This window comes from Stegostoma tigrinum, chromosome 10 (assembly GCF_030684315.1).
Source record: "Stegostoma tigrinum isolate sSteTig4 chromosome 10, sSteTig4.hap1, whole genome shotgun sequence".
Classification (NCBI taxonomy): Eukaryota; Metazoa; Chordata; class Chondrichthyes; order Orectolobiformes; family Stegostomatidae; genus Stegostoma; species Stegostoma tigrinum.
In genome coordinates this window covers 74,109,058-74,132,658 of record NC_081363.1, presented here as the reverse complement: position 1 = coordinate 74,132,658, position 23,601 = coordinate 74,109,058, and the positions used below count along the sequence as shown (strand labels likewise).

The 23,601-nt window shown below is 40.0% G+C and overlaps 1 protein-coding gene across 1 annotated transcript; it reads left to right on the top strand.

The window, feature by feature from the left end:
* Nucleotides 1-2,940: 2,940 nt before the first annotated feature.
* On the top strand, nucleotides 2,941-22,709 carry synj2bp (synaptojanin 2 binding protein). The gene is made up of 4 exons (XM_048537917.2): nucleotides 2,941-3,043; nucleotides 14,153-14,289; nucleotides 16,629-16,724; nucleotides 18,819-22,709. Exons 1-4 carry the CDS (start codon nucleotides 2,983-2,985, stop codon nucleotides 18,933-18,935), a joined length of 411 nt encoding a protein of 136 aa, XP_048393874.1. The 5' UTR covers nucleotides 2,941-2,982; the 3' UTR covers nucleotides 18,936-22,709.
* Nucleotides 22,710-23,601: the final 892 nt, after the last annotated feature.

Here is a 23,601-nt window from a genome sequence, read left to right as displayed (position 1 = left end):
ATAGTTCAGAAAAGGTTTACTAGATTAATTCCAGACATGAAAAGTTTGTTTGAGGAGGGATTAAGCGTTTAGCCATATATTCACTTGAGTTAGAATGTCAGGAAATCTAACTGAAATATATAAGATGTTAAAGGGGATGATCTTTAAAAGTGGACGTAGAGTGGGTGTTTCTCTTTGTGGGGAAATTTAGAATGAGAAGTCATGGGATAGTCTAAGGGATGCTACATTAAAACACAGTTGAGGATAAAATGTTTCTTTCAAACTGTCAATCTGTGGTATTCATCAGCCAGGAGTGCAGTGAAGTCAGGACACCGAGTAAATTTAAGGAAGAGTTGGACAGATTTTTAATTAGTAATGTGTTTAAGGATTATGGGGTGTGAGCAAGCAAGTGGAGTTGAGCCCAAGGTGAGATCTGCTATGATCATATTAAATGGTGGATCATTGTTTACTCCTGATCCTAGTTCTTTATCAAATCTATGTCGGGTGTACTGAGATATGCCCAAGTATGCAAAGATTCTTGAAATAACAAGAATCTGCAAACAGATAAGCAAATTGTGAGAATTTTAGCCTGGAGGCAAACAGCACATGAGAGAAAGAACTTCAAAGCGACGCAGCAAAACTGACTGAGATAACACAGTGTGGAGCTGGAGGAAGACAGCAGGCCAGGCTGCATCAGAGCAAGAAAGTTGACGTTTCAGGTCGGGACACTTCTTCAGAAATGATTTAATTCATTAATCAAAAATGACATCATTCAAAAAGGATTTCTGAAGCTGGGTACTGACCTGAAACGTCAACTTTCCTGCTCCTTTGATGCTGCCTAGCCTGCTGTCCTCATTCAGCTCCACACTGTGTTATCTCTGACTCCAACATTGGCAGTTCTTACTATCTCTCAGCAATTGACTTTTTTGTTAACATACCTCTATCATGAGCTTTTGAACAGTAAAAAGACATCTGAATAAGACTTCGAAAAGCATTCAAACATTTTTATCAAGGGTTGTAAAAGAAAATAAGGGAAAGAGAATACCTTTCTGAAGAAGGGCTATCAGACTAGAAATGTTAACTCTATTTTTTCCTTCACAGATGCTGCCAGACCTGCTGAGCTTTTCCAGCAACTTCTGTTTTTGTTCTTAATTCACAGTTCTTTCGGTTTTTACCTTTTAAATATTATTTTAAATTATTATCAAAGAAAGAACAGGCAGAGTGAACATGTTAAAATCATTGAAAAAAAATGAGATAAGGAACTTCCTCTCCCTCCCAAAATCAAGTGAACTGACAGTCATTCTATGCAATAAAAATAAACTTCAAATGGCAGGTGTTAATCAAGTGTGGAGATCTTTTGTTCAGTAACAAGAGCTCAAGCAAAAGAGTAAAATGGTATGCAATGGAGACTCATTGGGACTTTCTTTTTAAAAGCATTCTTGTGTCTTATCTGTACTTATTTTAATCTTTGCATTTGTAATTATTTTATCTCTTTATTCGAGGAAACCTTCGGTGATAACTTGTAATATACAAACATTTAATATAGAATCATACAACTTTATAGCGCAGAAGGAAGACATTCAGTCCAATGTGTCTGTACCAGCTCCCAAAAGAGCTTTGCAACTGGTCCAAAAGCTTGACTGCTGATCTGCTTTAACATGAATCATCACAAATTAAAAGGGAGCATAACAAGCTATGTATCAATCTACAGTTCCTTTGACCACCTAATGGATACACGTGGTAGTCATAACAATATCCATATTGCCTCCTCATGATGATTCATCAATCACTTAATCCATTGTGGGAAACTTCTCAATAATGTGTAGCATTGTTTGTGTCGCTCCATGAATGCCACTATGTGGTTTTTGTTAGGGCCCAGTAAAGGTGGTTGACTGCACAGTCACCTTGGCCAAAGCATGCATATCAACAGGTGAGACTTGTCAATAGGAATTTCCTTGTAGCTTCTCCAGTTTCCCATTCCTTGACCTAAAGAATGTCTGATGGCAGGTGTCACCCAGGAAAGTTCACCAAGCGGGGCACTGAAATGGAAGGTTGAAAAAAAGTTACAAAACCAGTAAAACTTGAAACTAGTGTGACTGGTCTGAACTGGGAGTTTGACATTCAGGTAAATGGGTTCCTTCCGAATTTTGAGATAAGAAAGGGTGGAGGTGGATGAACACAGCAGGCCAAGCAGCGTCTTCGGAGCACAAAAGCTGACATTTTGGGCCTAGATCCTTCATCAGGAAAAAGCTTTTCTCTGATGAAGGGTCGCGGCCAGAAGCGTCAGCTTTTGTGCTCCTAAGATACTGCTTGGCCTGCTGTGTTCATCCAGCTCCACATATTCTTATCTCAGATTCTCCAGCATTTGCAGTTCCCATGATCTCCTTCCAAATTTTGTTTCCTTCAGGGGAGTAATTGGGTCGACTAGGTCATGGCAGAGTGGCAAAAGATTTGTTGTAGAGCTGGATGAACACAGCAGGCCAAGCAGGTCGAGGCCAGAAGCGTCAGCTTTTGTGCTCCTAAGATGCTGCTTGGCCTGCTGTGTTCATCCAGCTCTACACCTTGTTATCTCGGATTCTCCACCATCCACCGTTCCTACTATCTCTGGCAAAAGAGTTGGAGCTAGTGATGGCCTCGACCAACCAGACCACAGTGTGAACAGAGATAACGGGAACTGCAGATGCTGGAGAATCCAAGATAACAAAGTGTGGAGCTGGATGAACACAGCAGGCCCGAAACATCAGCTTTTGTGCTCCTGAGATGCTGCTTGGCCTGCTGTGCTCATCCAGCTCCACACTTCGTTATCCTGTTTTGTGAAAGAGGTTGGTGTGGACCAAGGGATGAAACGCAGCCTTCGGCTCTGGTCACATGGTCACACTTTCTGACCCCGCCCACAGGGCGACCAGGCCCCGCAAAGGCCTCCGTCTTGACGCATGCGTCAGGCTACACTCGTCCCACCCACCGGCGCATGCTCAGCAGGGCGCTAGGAGCAGCGGGCAGGACATGAGCCGGGACTCACACAGCGCTCTGACCCAGGAAATCCGCCTCAAGCGAGGCGCTTCAGGTACAGTCATTAAGGGAAGGGAACATCCCGGGTGAAGAGGGGAGAGGAATGGGGAACAGGGGAGGAGAAAGTTGTGGAGGGAGCAGAAAAGGAGGTGCGCGCGGGAGGGGTGGAGCGTGTGCGTGCGTCGGGGGACGGGTTGAGCGTGCGTGGGGGGGAGGGGTTGAGCGTGCGTGTGCGTCGGGGGGAGGGGGAGGGGTGGGGCGTGCGTCGGGGGGAGGGGGAGGGGTGGGGCGTGCGTCGGGGGGAGGGGGAGGGGTGGGGCGTGCGTCGGGGGGAGGGGGAGGGGTGGGGCGTGCGTCGGGGGGAGGGGGAGGGGTGGGGCGTGCGTCGGGGGGAGGGGGAGGGGTGGGGCGTGCGTCGGGGGGAGGGGTGGAGCGTGCGTGGGGAGGCAGGGGGAGGGGTGGAGCGTGCGTGGGGGGGCAGGGGGAGGGGTGGAGCGTGCGTGGGGGGGCAGGGGGAGGGGTGGAGCGTGCGTGGGGGGGGCAGGGGGAGGGGTGGAGCGTGCGTGGGGGGGCAGGGGGAGGGGTGGAGCGTGCGTGGGGGGGCAGGGGGAGGGGTGGAGCGTGCGTGGGGGGGCAGGGGGAGGGGTGGAGCGTGCGTGGGGGGGCAGGGGGAGGGGTGGAGCGTGCGTGGGGGGGAAGGGGGAGGGGTGGAGCGTGCGTGGGGGGGAAGGGGGAGGGGTGGAGCGTGCGTGGGGGGGAAGGGGGAGGGGTGGAGCGTGCGCGTGCGTGGGGGGGGAAGGGGGAGGGGTGGAGCGTGCGCGTGCGTGGGGGGGAAGGGGAGGGGTGGAGCGTGCGCGTGCGTGGGGGGGGAAGGGGAGGGGTGGAGCGTGCGCGTGCGTGGGGGGGGAAGGGGAGGGGTGTAGCGTGTGCCTGGGGGGGGAAGGGGAGGGGTGTAGCGTGCGCGTGCGGGGGAGGCTCGGGAGGGGTGGTGCGTGCGCGTGGGGGGGAAGGGGAGGGGTTGTGCGTGTGCGTGTGCGTGTGCGTGGGTTTGGAAGTGAGGGGTGTAGCGTGTGTGTGCGGGGGAGGGAGGGGAGGGGAGGGGTGGTGCTTGTGCGTAGGATCGGTGTTGGACACGTGATAGCTTGGGGAATGGAGTGACTAAGAGAGGAGGTAGTGAATGGTGGAGTGAACAACTGGTCATGTTCATGAACCTCGAAAGAAGAATCTCTGTCATAGTGAAGTGATACTCAGCAAAATTTGGGACCTGTTGCATCAAAGTTGCCGTTTGACTTTTGGTCAAAGTTTTATGTGTTTATTATAATTCTGCAGTTAAATTTTTGCAATAATTTTTGGATTGACATTCAGACGCATTAATTTTACCACTTATGAGAATTTTTTTTTCGGAAGGAAATTGCCTATGTAGTTAATGAATCTACTGTATGTAGATATGTAAATTCACATCTATCAATATTATTTATTGCTTCACTATAAATTCAGGGTATGATAGTTTGAGCATTTTGTTATTCCTAGTATTCGGGCATTGCTGGCCTCGCCAGCATATATTGCCCATTCCTAGTTGCTCTTGTGGTGTCTATGGTCAGTTCTTCCTTGGATCTCTACAATCTAGTTGGTCTAAGTAGATCTACAATGGGAGGGAAGTCCAGGATTTTTGCCCAGTGGCTCTGAAGGAACATTGAAATATATCTAGGACAGAGTAGTGAGTGGCTTGGAGAGAAATGTACAGATGGTGGTTTTCCCATTTCAGTTTCAGTTTTCAACATATTATTTGTGTCTTCCACTGTGAAGACTGACACAAAATAACTGTTTAATGTCTTGGCTATTTCCTCATTCCCAGGTATTAAATTGGTCTTCTCATCCGCTGAAGGACCAATGTTTACCTTCACCAGTCTTTTGGAATTTACATATTTATGGCAACTTTTGCTGGCTGTTTTTCTATGCTGAGCTAGTTTACTGTCATAATCTATCTTACTTTTCTTTATAACTCTTTTTTGTGGCTTTCTGTTGGCCTTTAAAGATTTCCCAGTCTACTAGTTTCCCACTACTCTTTGCTTTTTTTTTGTTTTTTTTCAATCTGATACCTTCCTTTATTTCCTTAGACATCCATGGCTGATTATTTCTTTTCCTACAGCTCTTCCTTGTCGCTGGAATATACTTCTGAGCACTGTGGAAAATTGTTTTGAAAGTCCTCCACTGTTCCTCAGTTAACCCACCACAAAGTTTTTGCTCCCACTCTGCCTTAGCTAACTCCTGCCATCATAGTCTCTTTTGTTTCAGCACAGGACATTGGTGCTGGATTTAACCTTCTCACGGTCCATCTGTATTTTAACTTCAACCATACAGTAATACTCCTGAGAGGATCCCTAACTGTGAAATCATTAATTATTCCTGTCTTATTACACAGGACTAGATCTAGGATAGCTTGGTCCCTTGTACGTTCCATTACATACTGTTCAAGGACATTATCGCAGATGCATTGAATGAACCCCTCCTCAAGGCTGCTATGATTCACCTGTTTTGACCAATCGATATGTAGATTAAAATCCACCAGATAAATTGTTGTACCATTTTTACATGCATTAGCTATTTCTATGTTTATTGCCCGCCCCACCATGATGTCATTATTTGGTGGCCTATAGACCACACCGAAGAGTGACTTCTTCTCCCTGCCAAATGGATTCAACCTTCTATTCAGAAGAACCAATATCATCTCTTACTACCAGCCTGATGTCATCCTTAAAAATCAGAGCGACACCACCTCCCTTACCTTCGTGTCTGTCCTTGCGAACAGTTTGATACCCTGGATATTTAACTCTCAGTCATGACCATCCTGCAACCGTGTCTCTATAATGGCCACTAAATCATATCCATTCTCCATGATTTATATCGTCAACTCATCCATCTTGTTCTGTATGCACCAAGCATTCAGATAAAGTGCCCTTATGCTGGTTTTTGCACCTTCTTTTTGAGTCCTGTCACGTCCATTACTAACAGCTCTTGAGTTCTCCTTCCCTTTAACTTTTTTCCTAATTTTCAATGGAGTTGAAGCTTCCTCATCACCTACTGCTTAGCCTTCCATTAATTGTTATACTCCCTGTGCGCTCACTCCTTCCTTCCTTCCTCCTTACTTACTAGTTTAAAGTCCCTTTGACCACCCTATTTACCCTTTTTGCTAGAACACCAGACCTGGCCCTGTTCAGGTGGAGTCTGTCCCAGTGGTACAGATTCTTCCTGTCTCAGAACAGATGCCAGTACCTCATGAAAAGGAAACCCTCTTTCCCACGGCGCTCTTTTAGCTACATGTTTATTTCCCTGATCGTTGCCCAACCCCCCCATGCCAATCCGCACGTGGCTCGGGCAGCAATCCAGAGATTATGACCCTTGGATACCTGTTTTCTCATTTTGGTGCTAGCTTTTCACAATCCCGAAACAGGTCTTTTTTCCTGGTCCTCCCTATGTTGTTGGTACCTACGTGGATCCTCCCCCTCTCTCTCTGGTATCGTCTCAAGCCGGTCAGAGATGTTTTGCACCCTGGCACCGGGCAGGCAGCACACCATGTGGGACTCTCTATCCTGCTCGCAAAAGGACACTGTCTCGTCTAACCCCCTGATGAATCCCCTACAACTACAATCTGTTCTTTAGCCCCCGCCTCGTGAACCATGGTGCCATGGTCAGTTGACTCATCCTCCCTGCAGCCCTGTTCCTCATCCACGCAGGGAGCAAGTGCCTCATACCTTTGGGACAACGTCAAGGGCTGCGGCTCCTGTGTTCCTGTCTGCAGGGTCCCTCTACCTGCCTCACTCGCTGTCCCTGGCCGCTGATCGAATTAACATTAGTTAATCTGTTAGGTGTGACTGCCTCCTGGAGCACAGCATCCGGATATCTCTCCCCCTCTTGGATGTGCCACAGTGTTTGGAGTTCAGATTACAGCTCATCAGTTTTGAGCCAGTGCTCCTCAAGCGGCCAACATTTGCTGCTGATGTGGTCACTGCTGTTCTCAATGGGATCAGCTAGCTCCCACGTCATGCAACTACAACATGTCACCTGACCTGCCATCTCTACTTTATTAATTATTTAAAATTAATTAGTTTTTTTTTCAATTTTCCAGTGTTCTCACTTTACGTGTTCTCTCCACCAGCAAGTTTACTCTGTTACATACTCAAACAGGTTCCAGTTTTGCCTTCTGAACCGCTCCCAAAAGTCCTTTACAAAAGTTCTTTTCACTTGTCCCTTCCAGTTGCGTGAAGAGATTCTGCTAGAGCCATAATGCAGATTCCAGTGAAGATCCATTGACGTATCGGAAATGATTGTCACAGCAAGTAGAAGAAAGGTGCACATAACAGCAGTGACTTTTACACATGGCCCTCAGCTCTGTCAATCGAGGGATTTAGGGAGCTCCCTCCTCAAATTTGGTTGCCCGCAAAAATCTGCTGATTTTTGGATTATGCTGATGGAGGTTGTAAACCAGATTAGCAGTGGTCAATCCAGCAATTGTCAGCTCTTGTCACTGTGAGGTGTGTACTGTTGCCATGAGGCACTATATTTGTTTCACTGAAGAAACCGGGTGTTTATTATGACCAGGCCATGCTTTAGGTATTTAGTAGGGGAGTACTCTAGTGTTTACCTTCCCTATGCCTCTCTTGACAGTTGGCTATTGCTCATTGTGGTGTTTGACAAACATAAGCAGGTGATTTTGACTAATGTTTCAGTGTCTTACTGAAGAGGTGCTATATTGCCAAAGATTAAAATGTAATCACATCTGTCCAAGGGAATACAGACGATTGTACAGTGCCATTCAAAGCAGAGTAATAAGAGTACTTCCTGGCCAAAGTGTATATCTCAGTTAACAATATTAGAATAGGTTAATAAATAGCTTGTTGTTGAATTTCATATGCCTTACAATGCATCAACGATTTCACAGTTTTACTTCCAGAACTCGCATAGACTTCATTATCTGTGAAGCACTTTGAGATTCCTCAATATGATATACAGATGCAAGCTCTATGTTTAACAGAAGAGATAAATGTTGCAGAAGCTGGAAATGTGAAAGAAAACAATGTTTGAAGTGTCAAACGGGAGAACACTGATATGGTCTGAATATTACTGATGCCCAATGTTAACAGCATGAAGCAGCACAGGGTGGGGGAAAAGGGGCAAAAAAGCACAAGAAAAGATACAAAAAAATTGACCTTTGTTGCATTTCCATATTCATAGTTCTGGTGGTAAAGAATTCATTCTGCATTCTAAATCAGATGAATGCCATAAAATCCACACAACATTGCACAAATAATGCCCCCAAACTGGAAAGGTGACATGTGGGAAGTCAAAGCATTCAATCTCAGCAGAGTGTGGAATACTAATATAAATTCTAGCATTTTAAAGCATTATCATCTGCAAAATTCCAGATACCTTTCTCATACATAATCATGACTGTATTCTTTATACTGTTTTATGTGCGCCCGTATTTTCTAGAGTGCTGCACACTTTCACGGTGAGAGAGTAACATAGTGGAAATGTCACTGGATTTGTAATCCAGTGGTTGAGGCTGATACCCTGGGGACACTGGTTTGAATCCCACTGTGGAAGGTGCTGGAATTTGCATTCAATTAATTGGTGAAATTCATTTGAGTAATGAATGCAATTGCTGTAAAATAACATCTGGTTCACTGATCTCCTTTTGAGAAGGAAATTTGGCATCCTTACCTTGTTGCACCTATATCTGACTTCAGACTGTCAGCAACATTTAATCTTTGTTTTTTTTTTAATTTTTAAAGTATGGTTGGCTACTTAGTTCAAGCATAATTACATTCCATGAAATTGTGTATTTTGCATGGTATTGTACAAAACCCCCTGGTCTAAACAATGAAGTACATCCTAATGGATGAATATATTCATTTTAATTTATTTTCTGTGCTAGTTTATATGCATACCTGAAATGGTTTTTGGGTAATTTTAACATTGCACTGTTTAATTTGTGTCATTAACCTCTTAGGCAAGTTAATAGAAGGTTTTCAAGCAATTTACATTAACTGAACATGGACAAATAAATGCTTTTGATAGTGAGGAATAAAAACGCTTGAAATACATTTTGAATGATAGAAAAGAACATGTTTAAAACTGGGTTACAGTAAAGTTAATTTATAAACCTTTGAAGAACCATGGATTAATTTCCTTATTCACTTCCAACTTATCATTTTCAAAATTGATGCTCAGGAGATGGGCCTTAATATTGTTTATTCATATTGTTTTTAGTCAATGTTGGTACTTCCCAAGTAGTCAGTTGTTGTCCAAAGTATTAGAAGTGCTTGTAATCTTTTCGGTTGGCACGTACTTTCTTTATATTTTGGTTCAGTGATAAAGTGGAATCCTTAAATGAACAAAGGTCATGAAGAGTACACACACATTCTAGGAACACCAGCCAGCAATCAAGCTATGCGTTAGTGTATAGACGGTATTTTTGTTCCTGCTAGGTATGCATAATAGGTATGTTAATTGATATTTGTATTTATTTAAGAAACAATTTTTTTGTAAGAAAACAAGCACACTATTCAAGTTGTAATTATGAGCTGAACTCTAGCACCCGTTTTTATCCTGATGAAGTAATAGCTGAATTACTCATCGTGCACTCAGAAATATGCAGCATTGAACAAGTACTTTAATTTACATAATGAAACCCAAACAGGTGTCGAGAACTCATTGGCTCATTTGGTTTACGGCTAGACTGCTTCTGGAAGCGTTTGATATAGGTCACCGTTGAACTCCTAATGGTAATTTAAAATGAACACTTTAATCATACCTTGACACTCCTATTTTCCAACGTGACCAATGCATTTATTTTGAAAGGTGCGGAAATATCAGGATTTCCTTGTATTTGCATGCCAGGTTATGCATCAGATTTCAGAAGGCTCGACTGGTAGAAATAAAATTGCAGCTTCTAGCCACGTTTCTGCATCTTTTCGCCTTTATGCTGTTTGCTCCTTTTTAAAAAATCCTTTGTGATCTCATCTATCACCCCTCACATCATCGTCTCCTAGGCCCTTTGCTCTCTTTTGCTATAACCAGGCATCAGGCCTACAGAGCTTTGATCTACCTGTTCAGTTTTCTTTCCCCATGTGTCTTTTAGCATTTTATTTCATGTTCTTGTTACCACTCCTGGTTTCTTAATATTCGTAGCTCAAGTGTTCTCGCAGCAACATCCATCAACACGGAAAATGCAAAAACACACGAATAGAAAGTAAAACACTATAATTGCAAAATACACACAAGAATGAGAACCAATATGTAAAAATCCATCAGAATTGAGTTCTGTATTATCATGTTTTTTTGTCCAATTAATTTTATTGATCTGCATATTAGTGTTGAAAAGTGAGAAGCTACCCTAAAAAGGAGTTAAAGTATCTGTATCACGATTTACGCAATAACTGTTAAAGAGAAGCTGCAGCATCAGAAGGAAGCCAATGTAGAATGGATTACTGAGACATGCCTACAGTAAATAGACTGGGAATTGCATATTGCAGGGTGCAGTAGATGTAGAGAATTTATATTGTGGAAAATGAGGGAAAAATAAGCCGAGCAATTGCAGACTAGTTAACTTCAGTGGTGGGAATGGTCCCTGAAATAATTGGTCAGGATAGAATTAACAGTCACTTGTTAAAAAAACATGGGTTGACTTGGAAGAGTTAGCATTGGTTTTTTAGTGAGGAAATTAAGCAACTTGCTGGAGTATTTTGAATAATCAGCAGTCAGAGAGGAAAAATTGGTCTTCATGGACTTTCAGCAGGTGTTTAATATCATGCCATGCAACAGATGTCTGAGAATAATTATGGCTCAAAGAATAAGTTGGCTTGCTGGGAAACAGAATAGTGGCCACTGGGTATTTTTCAGACTTAAGAAAGGTTTGTAGTGGTTACCTATAGGTCAGTATTGGGAGCCTTTCTTTCCTGATCTGTTTATGGTTGATCTCTTAGTGTGTCCGGGACAATTTCAAAGTTTGTACGGGAGAAAAAAGAAACTTGGAAACATTGTAAAATATGAAGAGGGAAGGACACAGATGGTGCAGTGAGAATGTGAATGCATTGGAGAGAGTGTATAAGAATGGTTCTTTGGGTGAAGATAGTTGGTGTGTTTGGACTGTTCTCCTCAGAAATAAGGTGATTGGATAAGGGTGAATGGAAGTTTTCAAAATCATCACCCTGGATAGAATAATCTGGGCTAAACTGGTTCTATGCATGCCCACTCCTTAAGGCAGACTGTGTATTGCTGGGGCTTAGTTTTGTTGGGCAAATAGCAGTATGTTCATGAAAGACTTGTATTAATATACAAATTGCTCTGTGTTGCTCTAGAAATCGCTGGTTGATTGAAGCCATTCTGCTGTTTTCCTTGTACAAGAGGCATCTCGCCTGGACCTGCCTGTTAATAAGAATTTGCTTGATTCACATGCTAATTGGATATTATACTTGGCACAGAAAGTTAAGCCTTAGTTATGAAGTGTGAGTGCCTTTCCAGTGACAGGACAATTGTAGAGTAGTGCTGATCAAGCTGTCTAACCCAGAAGTGAGCAGTTTAAATTGTATGGAGTCTCATTCTTTCAGGTGTTAAATTGTTCTGAGTGATTCGAATTAAAATGGGAATTTAGATTATATAAATCTATTTAGAGAGCAGTGTGTTGGACCACAGGAGGACATTCTTTGTATTGTTGCAGTTATGTTGATTTCAGTTGATTGTTCAAGATTATTGGAAATACTTTGGAATGGGCACAATGAATATTGTGAAATTGAGGACACATCGAAGAAGTGAGGCTATGCCTATCTCTAAAGAAAGCGGTTTGTTTTGCTGCTTCTCAGCTGCTATTGTTTGGAGAAATTACATCTGTCACCAGCTGTGGTTTCCATTGTTCAACGCTATATTCTTTGGGCCTACACATTCACTTACATAACCCAATGATTGTGCACTATTTAGTTTGCAGTCACTTCTCATGTCAGTACATTTAAAAATTAATTGAAATAAGAAATTGAGTAAGAATAGCTGTGCATTTTGGCTCAGCTTTTCCTATTAAATTAGTGATAATGTTGGTGGTGCTGGCTGTAATGATTTGTGATGAGGTCAGCCAGGTGGTTCATTGAATGTTCCCTGATTGAACCAGGTTAAGAGCCGCAGTCAAGGAGCCCTGGTTGATAGATATAAACAGTGGTGTCAAAGGTTCTGTTCGCTCTGAGTAAGCCAGACCAGTGTCAAGTACTATGCACATGTAAATAAAGGATGACTTTGTGATGGGACACTGGCCTCTGGAATTATTTTGCTGGCAATTACTGTGTAAATGGTTGCAGTAGCTTTAGGTAGAAGGCTGCATTGTAATTAAAAGCCGTGTCCAAAAGTTGCTGAAGAAGGGTCTCGGCCCAAAACGTCAGCTTTCCTATTTCTCTGATGCTGCTTGGCTTGCTGTGTTTATCCAGCTCTACGCCTTGTTATCTCAGATTCTCCAGCATCTGCAGTTCCTACTATCTCCAAAAGTTGCTGTCTGAATTATGCTGCTCTGTAGTTATTGTTATGAATGACAGTTTGCTATCTGCTTCATTGATATTTGATTGTTGTGAAGTTACTGTACTTGCACAGTAGGTGCAAATCAAAGTGACCATGAAGTTGGGGTCTTTTCATTGCATGCACAGTACTTGTTTTTAATGGTGTGATAATTGTCAATTTATGCTACCGACCTCTGTGCATTGAAAATTAAATGCACAAGTATGATGTCTCATTCCCGGTTTAATTGTTTGAAATTTTAAAATAACACATCTAAGACATTGTGTTTTGCTCATTTATTTTCAGCCGTGATTCACGTCCCATTTCGAACTTGAGCATTCAGAATCATAACTGACCATACAGGGATGGGGAGATGCAGCACTGTTAGTGATGTAGTCTTTTGGATGTGACATTAAATCAAGGATTTATCTGCCCTCATGTGGGAGTAAAAGGTTGCATAATTTTATTTTAAGGAAGTGCAGGGGAGTTATCCCAGTGTCCTGTCCCACTATGTATACCTCAATCCATGTCACAAATGTTTCTGGGTGTTTTGCTGTTTGTATGAATTTGCTATTTGCCTATTGGTTGTCATATTTCTATATTCCAATCATAACTGCATGTAATTAAAGTATTTAATTGGCTGTAAAGGTTTTTGCGATGTCCTCTATTCATAAAAAGTAATTATATAAATGTAAATTTTTTCCCTTTGTTGAATGAATTCACTTTTTACTCCTTGTTCTTTTCCTGATTTGAGAATGAATTTACCCACTACTTTGCACTTCATAATTATTACTAGTTCTCAAGAATTAATCTAATTTTAAGAAGTTACTTGCCCTGTTCATTTAGGTCAGCAAAACCTAAGCTATTAGCTTAATGTTAAACAATGCTTGCAGCATGGTTTCCTTTATATTGGCAAGATCGAAGACACATTGAATGACTGCTTTGTGGAACTCCTGTGTTATGTCTGTAAGAATGAGTCCAGTAATCTAATCCAGTTGCTTGAGAGAGTAAGGTGTACAGCTGGATGAACACAGCCGGCCAGGCAGCATCAGGGGAACAGGAAAGCTGACGTTTCGGGTCTGGAGCCTGTTTAATTTTTTTCTGAAGAAGGGTATCTCAGACTCCAGCATCGGCAATTCCAACTATCTCTAATCCAGTTGTTTGCCATTTCAACAAACTATCTTGCTCCCATGCCACCATTTCAATCCTAGGCCTGCTGCAGTGTTGCTATAAAGCCTATTGCAAGCTGGAGTAACAACACCTCATTTTCCACAGGTATTTTACAGTTTTTCGCACTCAGTATTAATTCAGTGAAAACTGTGCTCCAGTTTTGATTAAAAATCAGAAGTGAAATATTGCATTATTACTGATTGTAATTGGTGTTTCCAACAAGACCTTTATTCCTCATCAAACTGTGGCATTGATCTGACCCATCCCTACCACACACGTGTAGTGTTCAAAGTTGCTCAAAAGCACTACTGTTGAATAAATATTTTGTTGAAGAAATGGATTTCATTGCAACTGTTCAATTAATTTGAGGAATTTGAAGTTCAGTCGTCATTGGCAGATATTTGAACAAGTTTAATCACACTCTTGACCAAGTTTGTTTGTGTCCTTTTTTCTTCTGCAGGGTTGGGATTCAATATTATTGGAGGAACTGACCACCAGCACTTCTGTAACGATTCTGCAATTTATGTTACCAAAATTAAAAAAGATGGACCTGCAGGTCTTGATGGGCGTTTAAAGGAGCAAGACCAAATCTTAGCAGTAAGGCATTGAGGTGTTTGTTTTGAGTGCTTCATTGAGGTCTAGTTTAAAAGTGTGCCATATTAGATCAGCTGGTCTTTACACTCCCATCTTTCTGTCAGGTTCATGGGCAATGTGTATAAAAGCTGACCCATCCAATATTCTGTAAATTCAGAAATCCTCCCCCTCACCCCTGTGTAATCTGTTCTGCCTGATGTACTAATTCACTCAGAACTCTTGATGTAAGAGAGAAGAGGTTTGCAGTGGTGCCATTCAATTAAAGACGTGAAATGAATCTGCTGTGGATCATGGAATAATAAAGCTGTAGCTTTGGAAGGATGCCTAAAGGTGGAATGTCTCCAGTACCATTTTTAAATTTCCCAATTCTCCACTGTCGCAGCTCCTTTTACCTCCTGAATGTTGTGACTGCTGTTGGGTTAGAGTTCCATGGATTTTGTTCTTTCTTGAGTAGGTTCACTTGTTTCAGCCGGTGCTACTGAGCTATTTGACTTTTTGATGGCCATTTTTAGCTTTCCAGTGTGTACACTCTATGGACCTCCAAAAGGTGCTTCTGAATTAACTTCAGAACGAAGTTGAAGCCAGTGGAATAAAAAAGGACAGTGATGGCATGGATACGAAAATCAACTAAGTGACAAGAAACTGAGTAATGATTAATTGTTTTTTGGGAACAAAAACGAGTCGCTGGAAAAACTCAGCAGGTCTGGCAGCATCCGTGAAGAAAGAAATCGGAGGTAACATTTCAGGTCCAGTTCTGAGGAAGGGTCACGGGACCCAAACCCACTGACTCTGACTTGTTTTTTTCCACAGATGCTTCCTCCAGCAGCTTCTGTTGTTGTTCCTGATTTACAGCATTCGCAGTTCTTTCAGTTTTTAATTTTTTTTTAGGCTGGTGGAAGGCATACAATGGGATTTGTACTAGGGCCACTGATTTCTTGGTGTATATAGATGAGATTTGAGTGTACAGGGCTTAATTATAAAAGTAACAGTTGACATACAACTTAAGAGTATTGGTAGACTTGAGGTGGAATGTGGGCATGTAGTACATGAAACTTTATTCAAATAATATTGAAATTGTACATTTTGGTAGAAAGAGCAAGGAGAGGCAAGGTAAAACAAAGGATGCAATTGTAAAAGGAGTGCAAGAACAGAGCAATCCAGGAGTATAAGTGCAAAAATCACTTAAGGTGGTTTAGAAAATGGCTTAAAAGAGCAATCAGATTCTGGGCTTCAGAAATGAAAGCGAAGAAGTAACGAAAGAAGTTAAAACTCAAGTTCTGACATAACTGGAGAAATGTCTGTTTCAGGGCAGCATGTGTTCAAAAGGATATGTAGGCTTCAGAGAGGTTGCAGAAAAGTTTATAGGATAAGTTTCAAGGATAAGGAATTTGAACTACGTGAATATATTGCAGAAGCTGAGGTTGCTCTTTTAAAAGAAAAAGTTGAAACGAGATTTGAAAGAAGTGTTCAAAGTCATAAGGGATCTAGGCAGAGTAGAATGACTAATTATTCCCATAGCTGAAGGGGTCAAGAACCAGAAAGCGTCAGTGTAAGCTGAATTCTAAAAGAGTCAACAGCAAAATGAAAAAAAAACGTATGCAGTGAGTCATTAACTTTTGAAATGCACAACCAGAGAGTTGTGAAGGCAGACACAACGAGGGCTTTCAAGGAGGACTTGGGCCTGCGTCTGAAGAAACTACAGGCTTAAAAGCCAAGGGCCTCTGCCCTGAGTGAGATTGATTGAGATTCTTTTGCCGACACTTGGCCAGACACAGTGGACTGTATGGTATGCTATGTCCATGTTGTGATTATATGATTGTAGCGCAGGCTTCTTTGTAATTATAGTTCTTCGTAGTCCTTTGGCAATAACCCTGGTCTTTGATGTTGCATCCAAGTGATCATTTTAAATGTTGCTAAATGATTTGATTGTGATATGCTTTAAAGCAGCAGTCATATGTCACTAGATAACATTCAGAAGTGAGAATGATTCTGTTCCACCTATGCTGCAGATATCAAAGAACTTGAGACCATACTTGTCCTGGTTGGAAGTAGCTAGATAATCAGTGACTAAATTGAACTTGGGACCCCTTTATAGCTGAATACCAAATTAATTGCAACTGAATTAACACCTCAGTAACAACACAATTTAGGTTGGCTTCACTTTGTGAATGGTTGAATAGCGCCAGCAAGTATTGCGATTGACGATAAGTAATCTTTTGGCTTTCGGATTGTGCAGTTTGTTTTGCAATATTAGACATATTTACCATCACAACTATGCATGGGTTTGCATAAACCATATTCTAACCAGTATCCTTTTAAAATAAACTTTCTCTGTCAATTAGATAAATGGGCGAGAGCTCCGTAACTTGACACACCAGGAAGCAGTGGAAATCTTTCGAAATTCAGGTGATGAGGTGACACTACTCGTCTTAAAAAAGGTATAAAGTCTGTGTGTTAGCTCAACTTTTACTCCCTGGTTCCATTAAGAGTTTCTTGGTTCTACCTTTTGGAAGAAACTTGTGGTGTTTAATTTTTTGACAGGTCTTTTAGAAGTGTCAATATTGTTTTTAATCCTCCTACTTAATTACCACTTATCTAAGGTAATGCTGCATGTAATGACATGAGTTATTGAATTATTGTCCACCTTGGTATAGTGATAGTGCACTTGTCTCTGAGTCAGAGGACTATAGACACAAGTCCCACTTCAGTCACTGAACGCCTGATAGCCATAGGTATCCTTTGTCAAATGAGATGCTAAACTGACTCAGATGTAAAGATCCCATTGAATTTCAAATCAAAGTAAGTCTATCCTGTTCAATATTTATCCCTCAACCAACATCATTGAAACAAGTTCACTGATAATCATCTCACTGCTGCAGGTGGGACTTTAGTTCAGGCAACTGTCTATGCGGAGTTTGCGCATTCTCCCTGGATCTGTGTGGGTTTCCTCTAGGTGCTCAGATTTTTTCCCACTGCCCAAGATGAGCAGGTTAGGTGGACTGGCTGTACTGAAATTGCTCATAGTGTCCAGAGATATGTTGTCTAAGTGGATTAGCCAAGAGAAATGCAGGGTTACTGGGATGGGGTAGTGAGATAGGTGTGGGTGGGATGTTGTTTGCAGGGCCAGTGTGGACTTGATGGGCTGAATGGCTTGCTTCCATACTGGAGGGATTCTGTGAAATGCACGTTCTTAGAACCTTTCACCGAAGTCAGTATCATCAAATCACAATGATTACAGTGCAGGAGAAAACCATTCCACCCACCATGTTTATAGCATATCTGTATGTATATGTGTCAAGATCTGATTCACGTGGCTATGATCAAAATATCTAAGGAGGAAGAATTCACTTGACTAGATATTCCCTTGGAGTTTACAAGAATGAGAGTTTATGGCAAAAGGTAATATTCTGAGACAGCTTGCTAGAGGATGCGAAACTAAGGGTCATATCGGAGGTAATGGGTGTCCCTTTAGGCATGTGATCAAAAGAAATTTTGTTGCTGCAGACCTTGTGAAATTTTGAGATCCTTTACCTTAGACAGCTGTGGTTGGTCAATTGTGTGTATTCACTACTCAGCTTGATAGAATTTTGTGCTATATGGAATTTAGATAATGTGAGGATTAGGCAAGAAAGCAAAGTTAACATCTGTGATCATCCCTGATCCCAAGGAATGGCAGAACAGACTTGAGGATTTATGTTCAATTTTGACAGGAATTAGACTTTTGCAGTTATTATACAGGCATCCTCGCTATTTGCTATGGCTGGTGCAGGGTTATTTCTGCCACGCATCATAGCCTGCTTTTCCCATGTAAATGCATTGTTAATGATCTAATTCTTCTAATGACTCTTCAAACTTAAAATCAGTGCCAGTTAGAAATTTGAACAAGGGTATTCAATTTAACAAAGATTCACTTTGATCATTCTTGCTAGTTGGTCTTTTTTTTCCAGTTTAGGTATTTTACAATGCCAGTGTAAATACATTGTGAGAAAAATTACTTCTACCACTCTCAAGTATTGTCAGTCTTTTAAATCCTTAAATAGACAAGTGTGGCTGATTAAGTTTCTGCTATAATGTCATTGGAAATTTTGTGGCAACCAAGTGGAAGAACCAAACAGTCCAACAAACGGATGAAAGCAAAACAGTTGTGTTAGATTTATTTCTAGTGGATAACCCAGATCCACTGGGCAAAATTTGTTTATCAACCAGAATAGCTCAAATTTGGCCTCATCATTAGTGAAAATATATTGAAGGCAATTTAAGGCTTACCTTAGACTATTTTCATTGTAGAAAAACACAAATATTTCAGAAATCAACTTTTTATATAAAATGGTACAGAACTGTTTTCATTGTTACAGATTGCTGAGAGTTCAGAAGCTAATGATAGATGGGAAGTAATTGGTACATTAGCAGCCAAAATAGTGATAAAACTGAAGTCTGGGAAATGTGGATAGTATTTTGAATGCTTAAAAATACAGTTTAGGTATTTTGATGTTCAATTACAATCCACTAATATATTTTATGTTTTCTTTCAGCTAAAACCCAAGAATAATGAAATCCACATCTCTGGTTTCTCACCACTAGTATTGACAGCGCTGGGCATAACGGTGTTGGCAATTGTTGTATACATGAAATATCGTCATAGATTATAAAAATGAAAGTAAAACTGATGCCTTTTACTCTAGGGCAATAATGTTTAATACGCAATATTTGCTGCTTGAATGGCTAGCTAGATTTTAACTTTCACAATTGTTAATTATTATAGGATCATAAAGGGAATACATACCGAATGCCTGAGTCATTTATAAACAGCAAATAAGTTGCCAGTTTACTTCTTTGCAACTTCTTCCTCTTATTTCTTGGATGTAATTTAATTTTTGCAAGAAACGATTTAAAAATCTCCCATAAGTTTAAGACGTAAATACAAATGGCAGTGTAACCTAAGTACTTGAAATTTTTGTAAAGACTTTGTTACTTGATGGAAGATTCTGTAGCAGTAATCAATTTCTCAGTGAGCTGATTTGAAAAGTTAAGTTAATATTCTGGAAAATTCAAAAACTGCATGTGTGATCTCTTATACACTGGAGTGGATAGTGTTTAGAATCCAGATTAATGATTTACATTCAGACTGTTAATGTCTAACAACAGTTACTTTTGTAAGTAGTGTCCACAAACAGATGAGAAGTCTGTTGGAAAATGTAATACCTGCATTATTTTGTGTTGGGATGATATCTCATTTTTTGAAATGTGATTGAACTATTTTAAAACTTATAATAAGTATGAACCAATAATGATATAGTATTTGTCTTAGCAAATTTCAGTAGTCGTTACAAAAGTGTACAATCAAAGACAATGTTGTAATTTTTTAACTAGGCTTTTTTAGACAAAGCACATGAAAATGTGGCCTTGATTATTGACAAATGTGAGTATGCGAATTTACAGAACACTATGTTGATTTGTTTTCTGTCATTCTTAATTTTCACTATAGAATTTGTATTGAAATCAAATAATCTTTGCAGTTTTTGGTACTATAAGTGTCTTAACTAATTGGCAAGTTTTAATCGGTTCTGTTGTGGAGTGGGATACTTTTAACTTGGTTAATTCCCTTAGAAGAGCTTTTCAACCTTTCTGTACTATATTAGCGTTATTGCCTTAGTAGTTTACTTTACAATGCTGTAATAACCTCAAAATCAGCGATTTAAATACTAGAGTTGTAACAGAAGAACTGTTCAGAGCTTACTTGATGAAAGCCGGTTAAAAACTTGCCTTCAAAGTTGTATGGCTTTAAAAATGGTTATTGCAGACTAATGTCAGATTCTTAAAGACCCACCTTATGTCCTATTTCATATTTCAGTTAGACACATTACACACAGGTGTTGGACAAAACCCTAGGAAACTAATTCTGCATATAAACATGAAAATTCCCTGCCTAAAATAGTTCTGTGCCTCTTTCTGCGTATAAATTTAGCATATTTTCTGCTGGCAGCTATTTATGTTTGTAGTGCTTAAAATGATTACTCTGGTGCAGGGCCTTTGGCTGCTGGATATACTTCATGTCAAATTTTGCTGTAGACTATACAATTGTTGACCCTGCTTGAGTCACACCACTTCAGCTGGCTGGTCACCAAGCAATGGTGAAGACTGTGGATAAGTCTTTGGGGCTTAGTGACCTACTGTTCCAGTTGGAAGAAACTATGAAGCTTGTCACCAACTGGTTGAATAATGGAACTTTATTTGCCAAAACCCTTGCCAAATGCTATCACTCTTTTTGAATATACTGCGTAATTGGTGAATAATAGTGTCAGTCCTGTGTCTGCAGGTGTCCCCCAACGATAATGTGACTCCTGTTGAGACTGCCTGTGGCCCGCAAAAATGATGTGCATTTTCTCTGTTTAATGTTTAAATGCCACTCTTGACAGTGTACTAATCATTCATTAGAAGTTTATTTGGGAAAAACAAATATCTACTTTGTGGCAAGTAACTGACAAACAGTCTCAGTGGAAGTATACGCACTTTCCCTTTCCTATTGGAGATTCAGCAGTCCTTAAAGGGAATGAAATAGGTAATATGCTTTGCTTTGAGCACTGTTTACCTCAAGCAAGCTTATCTGAAAATAGGCAAAACTGACTTTAGCTTTGGTTTGCCTCTTAATGGTAAATTCATAGGTATTGGTACACTGAAATATCAATGCCTTTCTAGCATACATTGATTTGAGATGATTAGGGACAAGAGAGCCTTCAATCTAATTTATTTTTTGTGTTTTTTCAGCTGAAGCCTGTTTTATAACAATCTATTTTAAAATAATTTGTAGGAATTTGTAATTGTTGTTCAAATTCAGAAATCTCCTTTAATGTATGTTTTCAAAATCAAATATTGTACCATATATTTAACTGGGACTGTGCTTTTATAGTGTATGTTTATGCTTTAACCCAATTCTGGTTGACATGCTAGAACCATGGCACCTAGAGAGATTTCTGGGATTGTATATATTAGGCCAATAGACTGTACATTTCTTTGGGTAATGAGAGGAAGTTCAAGCCATTTCCTCATCTCTATATTCAATTCATGTGGTTTGAATAGCAAATCAAACAGCAAAGCTTCACTTCTTATATTTAAAGAAAACGTCTTAATTTTCAGTGGCTATCTTACAGATAAAGTTCTTTGAGTGTCAAGGACTTTTCCAGAAACATTTTCAAATTCCATTCTGCATATTCTTGTGTGCTGCTCATACTTTACTGAAGGAGCACTTCAACATGAAGCATATCTTGGCTGTAAGTAGGGTCCCATCTACAGAAACCCCGATTGTAAATTCAAATTAACATTTGAGGTGTTAGTAAGTGACTCCCTCTGTTGTCGACTTTGAACTTTCAGATCCTGTTGTAAAATTCTGAACCTTGATCTAATTAAAATGTCTTAACATCTAGCCGAACTATTCCCTCCTCTGGTACAAAATCTTTTATTGTTGGCAAACTACTAAATAGCAAATGCTGAAGGCAGGGATTTTTATGTACTACACAGAGTTATTGAACTTTTAGCTCCAGTAAACATGAGACACTAAACATTATGATTTCAGTAAATCCCTCATAATTACTATTATCTTTGTAGCTTGTTCTTGATCCATTTTATTATGTAAGGTTCTGCCATTTTCACTGTAGCATACAACTTGCTTGTAACCTGTAGGGCCTTTGGTGTTCAAGAATTGTTCTAAGGATAAAGATGATGTTTCATTTGCAAACATTAAATCAATAATTGAATTTGGAAAATAAACGTGTAAGTCTGCCATTAAATTAATACAGCTCACAAGAAAATCCATAATTGATCTGGTAAAAATATTTAAAACTGATAATGATACTTTTCATGTAAATATCATTGAAAAGAGGTGTTTAATCATCAGTTTAATTCTTAATTTTCAAGGGATTAGCAATAACTACATGGACAACAATTTGTGTTTTACGACTGTTCCTTCCAATATCGTGCTAATATACGTCAGTGCATAATCTTCATTTGGTGCAACAAAGCATTGGTAAATTTATCTCAAATGTAGTCTTTTCTTACGTGCTACCTTGGTATCTATATATGTTAACTGTGCTAAAAATGTTTTCCTATATCCAGTGCCTAGAGTGGGACAGATGCCAAATGTGTCCTTTTTAATAATGATGAAATTTCTGTTCAATGATATTTTAATATCTGTTTCAACATAACATAACCCTTTCTATGAAGATGAAAATAAACTGCCGCAACTGACCATTTTAATTGGTGTGCAATCAATGGTCATTTCAATCCTACAATTTCATTTTTATATGTATAATTTAGTTGGCCTGAAATGCTGCTAATTAACTTTTAAAATTGTATGATGGTTCAAAAATATGGTCTTTTATGACTCGACTATTGTTAATGTGTGTGTCATGGAGGTCTGACCTGTCATTACAGTTTAAACACTTGGTGAAAATTCCGACTGCTGTAAAATAAATATATCCAGATTTAAATAATATTTTTATGTAGAATTCCTGTACAGATAATGCCTGAAATAGAACTGTTACTGTAATGCTATTCATAAAGCTACTTGTTAAATATTGATATTTTTTCAAAGAAATCTTAATTTATTTACCCATATCTAAAGTTATAAGTGAACTATGCTATCATCTGTTGTTACAACTCTTTCAGAACTGTTAGAAATTGCATATGTTGCAAATGTTTTTGTAATGACTGATGTTGTTTAATTAGAAACACTAATTATACCACAATATCTCTGGTCCAGAATGCTCCACACCATGTTATGGATTATAGAATGATGTTAGAATGCATAACAACAAATGGTATAAACCAGAGACACCATGCGTATAAGTGTTTGTCTGAAATATAAAACAATGACAAAACATAAAGAGGCAATAGAATTGTTTTATGTTCATTTTTGCATTTAGTGTTGTGAACTGTTGATGCCTACACCAGGTACCTCTGAATTTTTTTCATTAAAGAACTTGCAGTTCCTTTATATTATCCACATTTCCTGATATTGTGAGCATGTCCTCCTCAGAATAGGTTTTGCTGCACTTTTCTTGGATGTCACAGAAAGGGTTTTAAAATTTGTGCAATGCTTTGGCCTGCTGAAGACCACTCCTACAAAAGGAGAGAAGAGCAGAGACATGAAAAAATGACTTGGACAGGATAGAGGGAGAAATCAAGTAGGTTTGTAACCTCACACTGCTTTCCCATACTAAGTGGTTACCCTGTCAGGTAATCTAATGCCTTTTCAATTTGTCACAGCACCCAAATAGTCAAGTGGCATATCAGTGAGTTGTTTGGGTCTGCCCAAAAGAT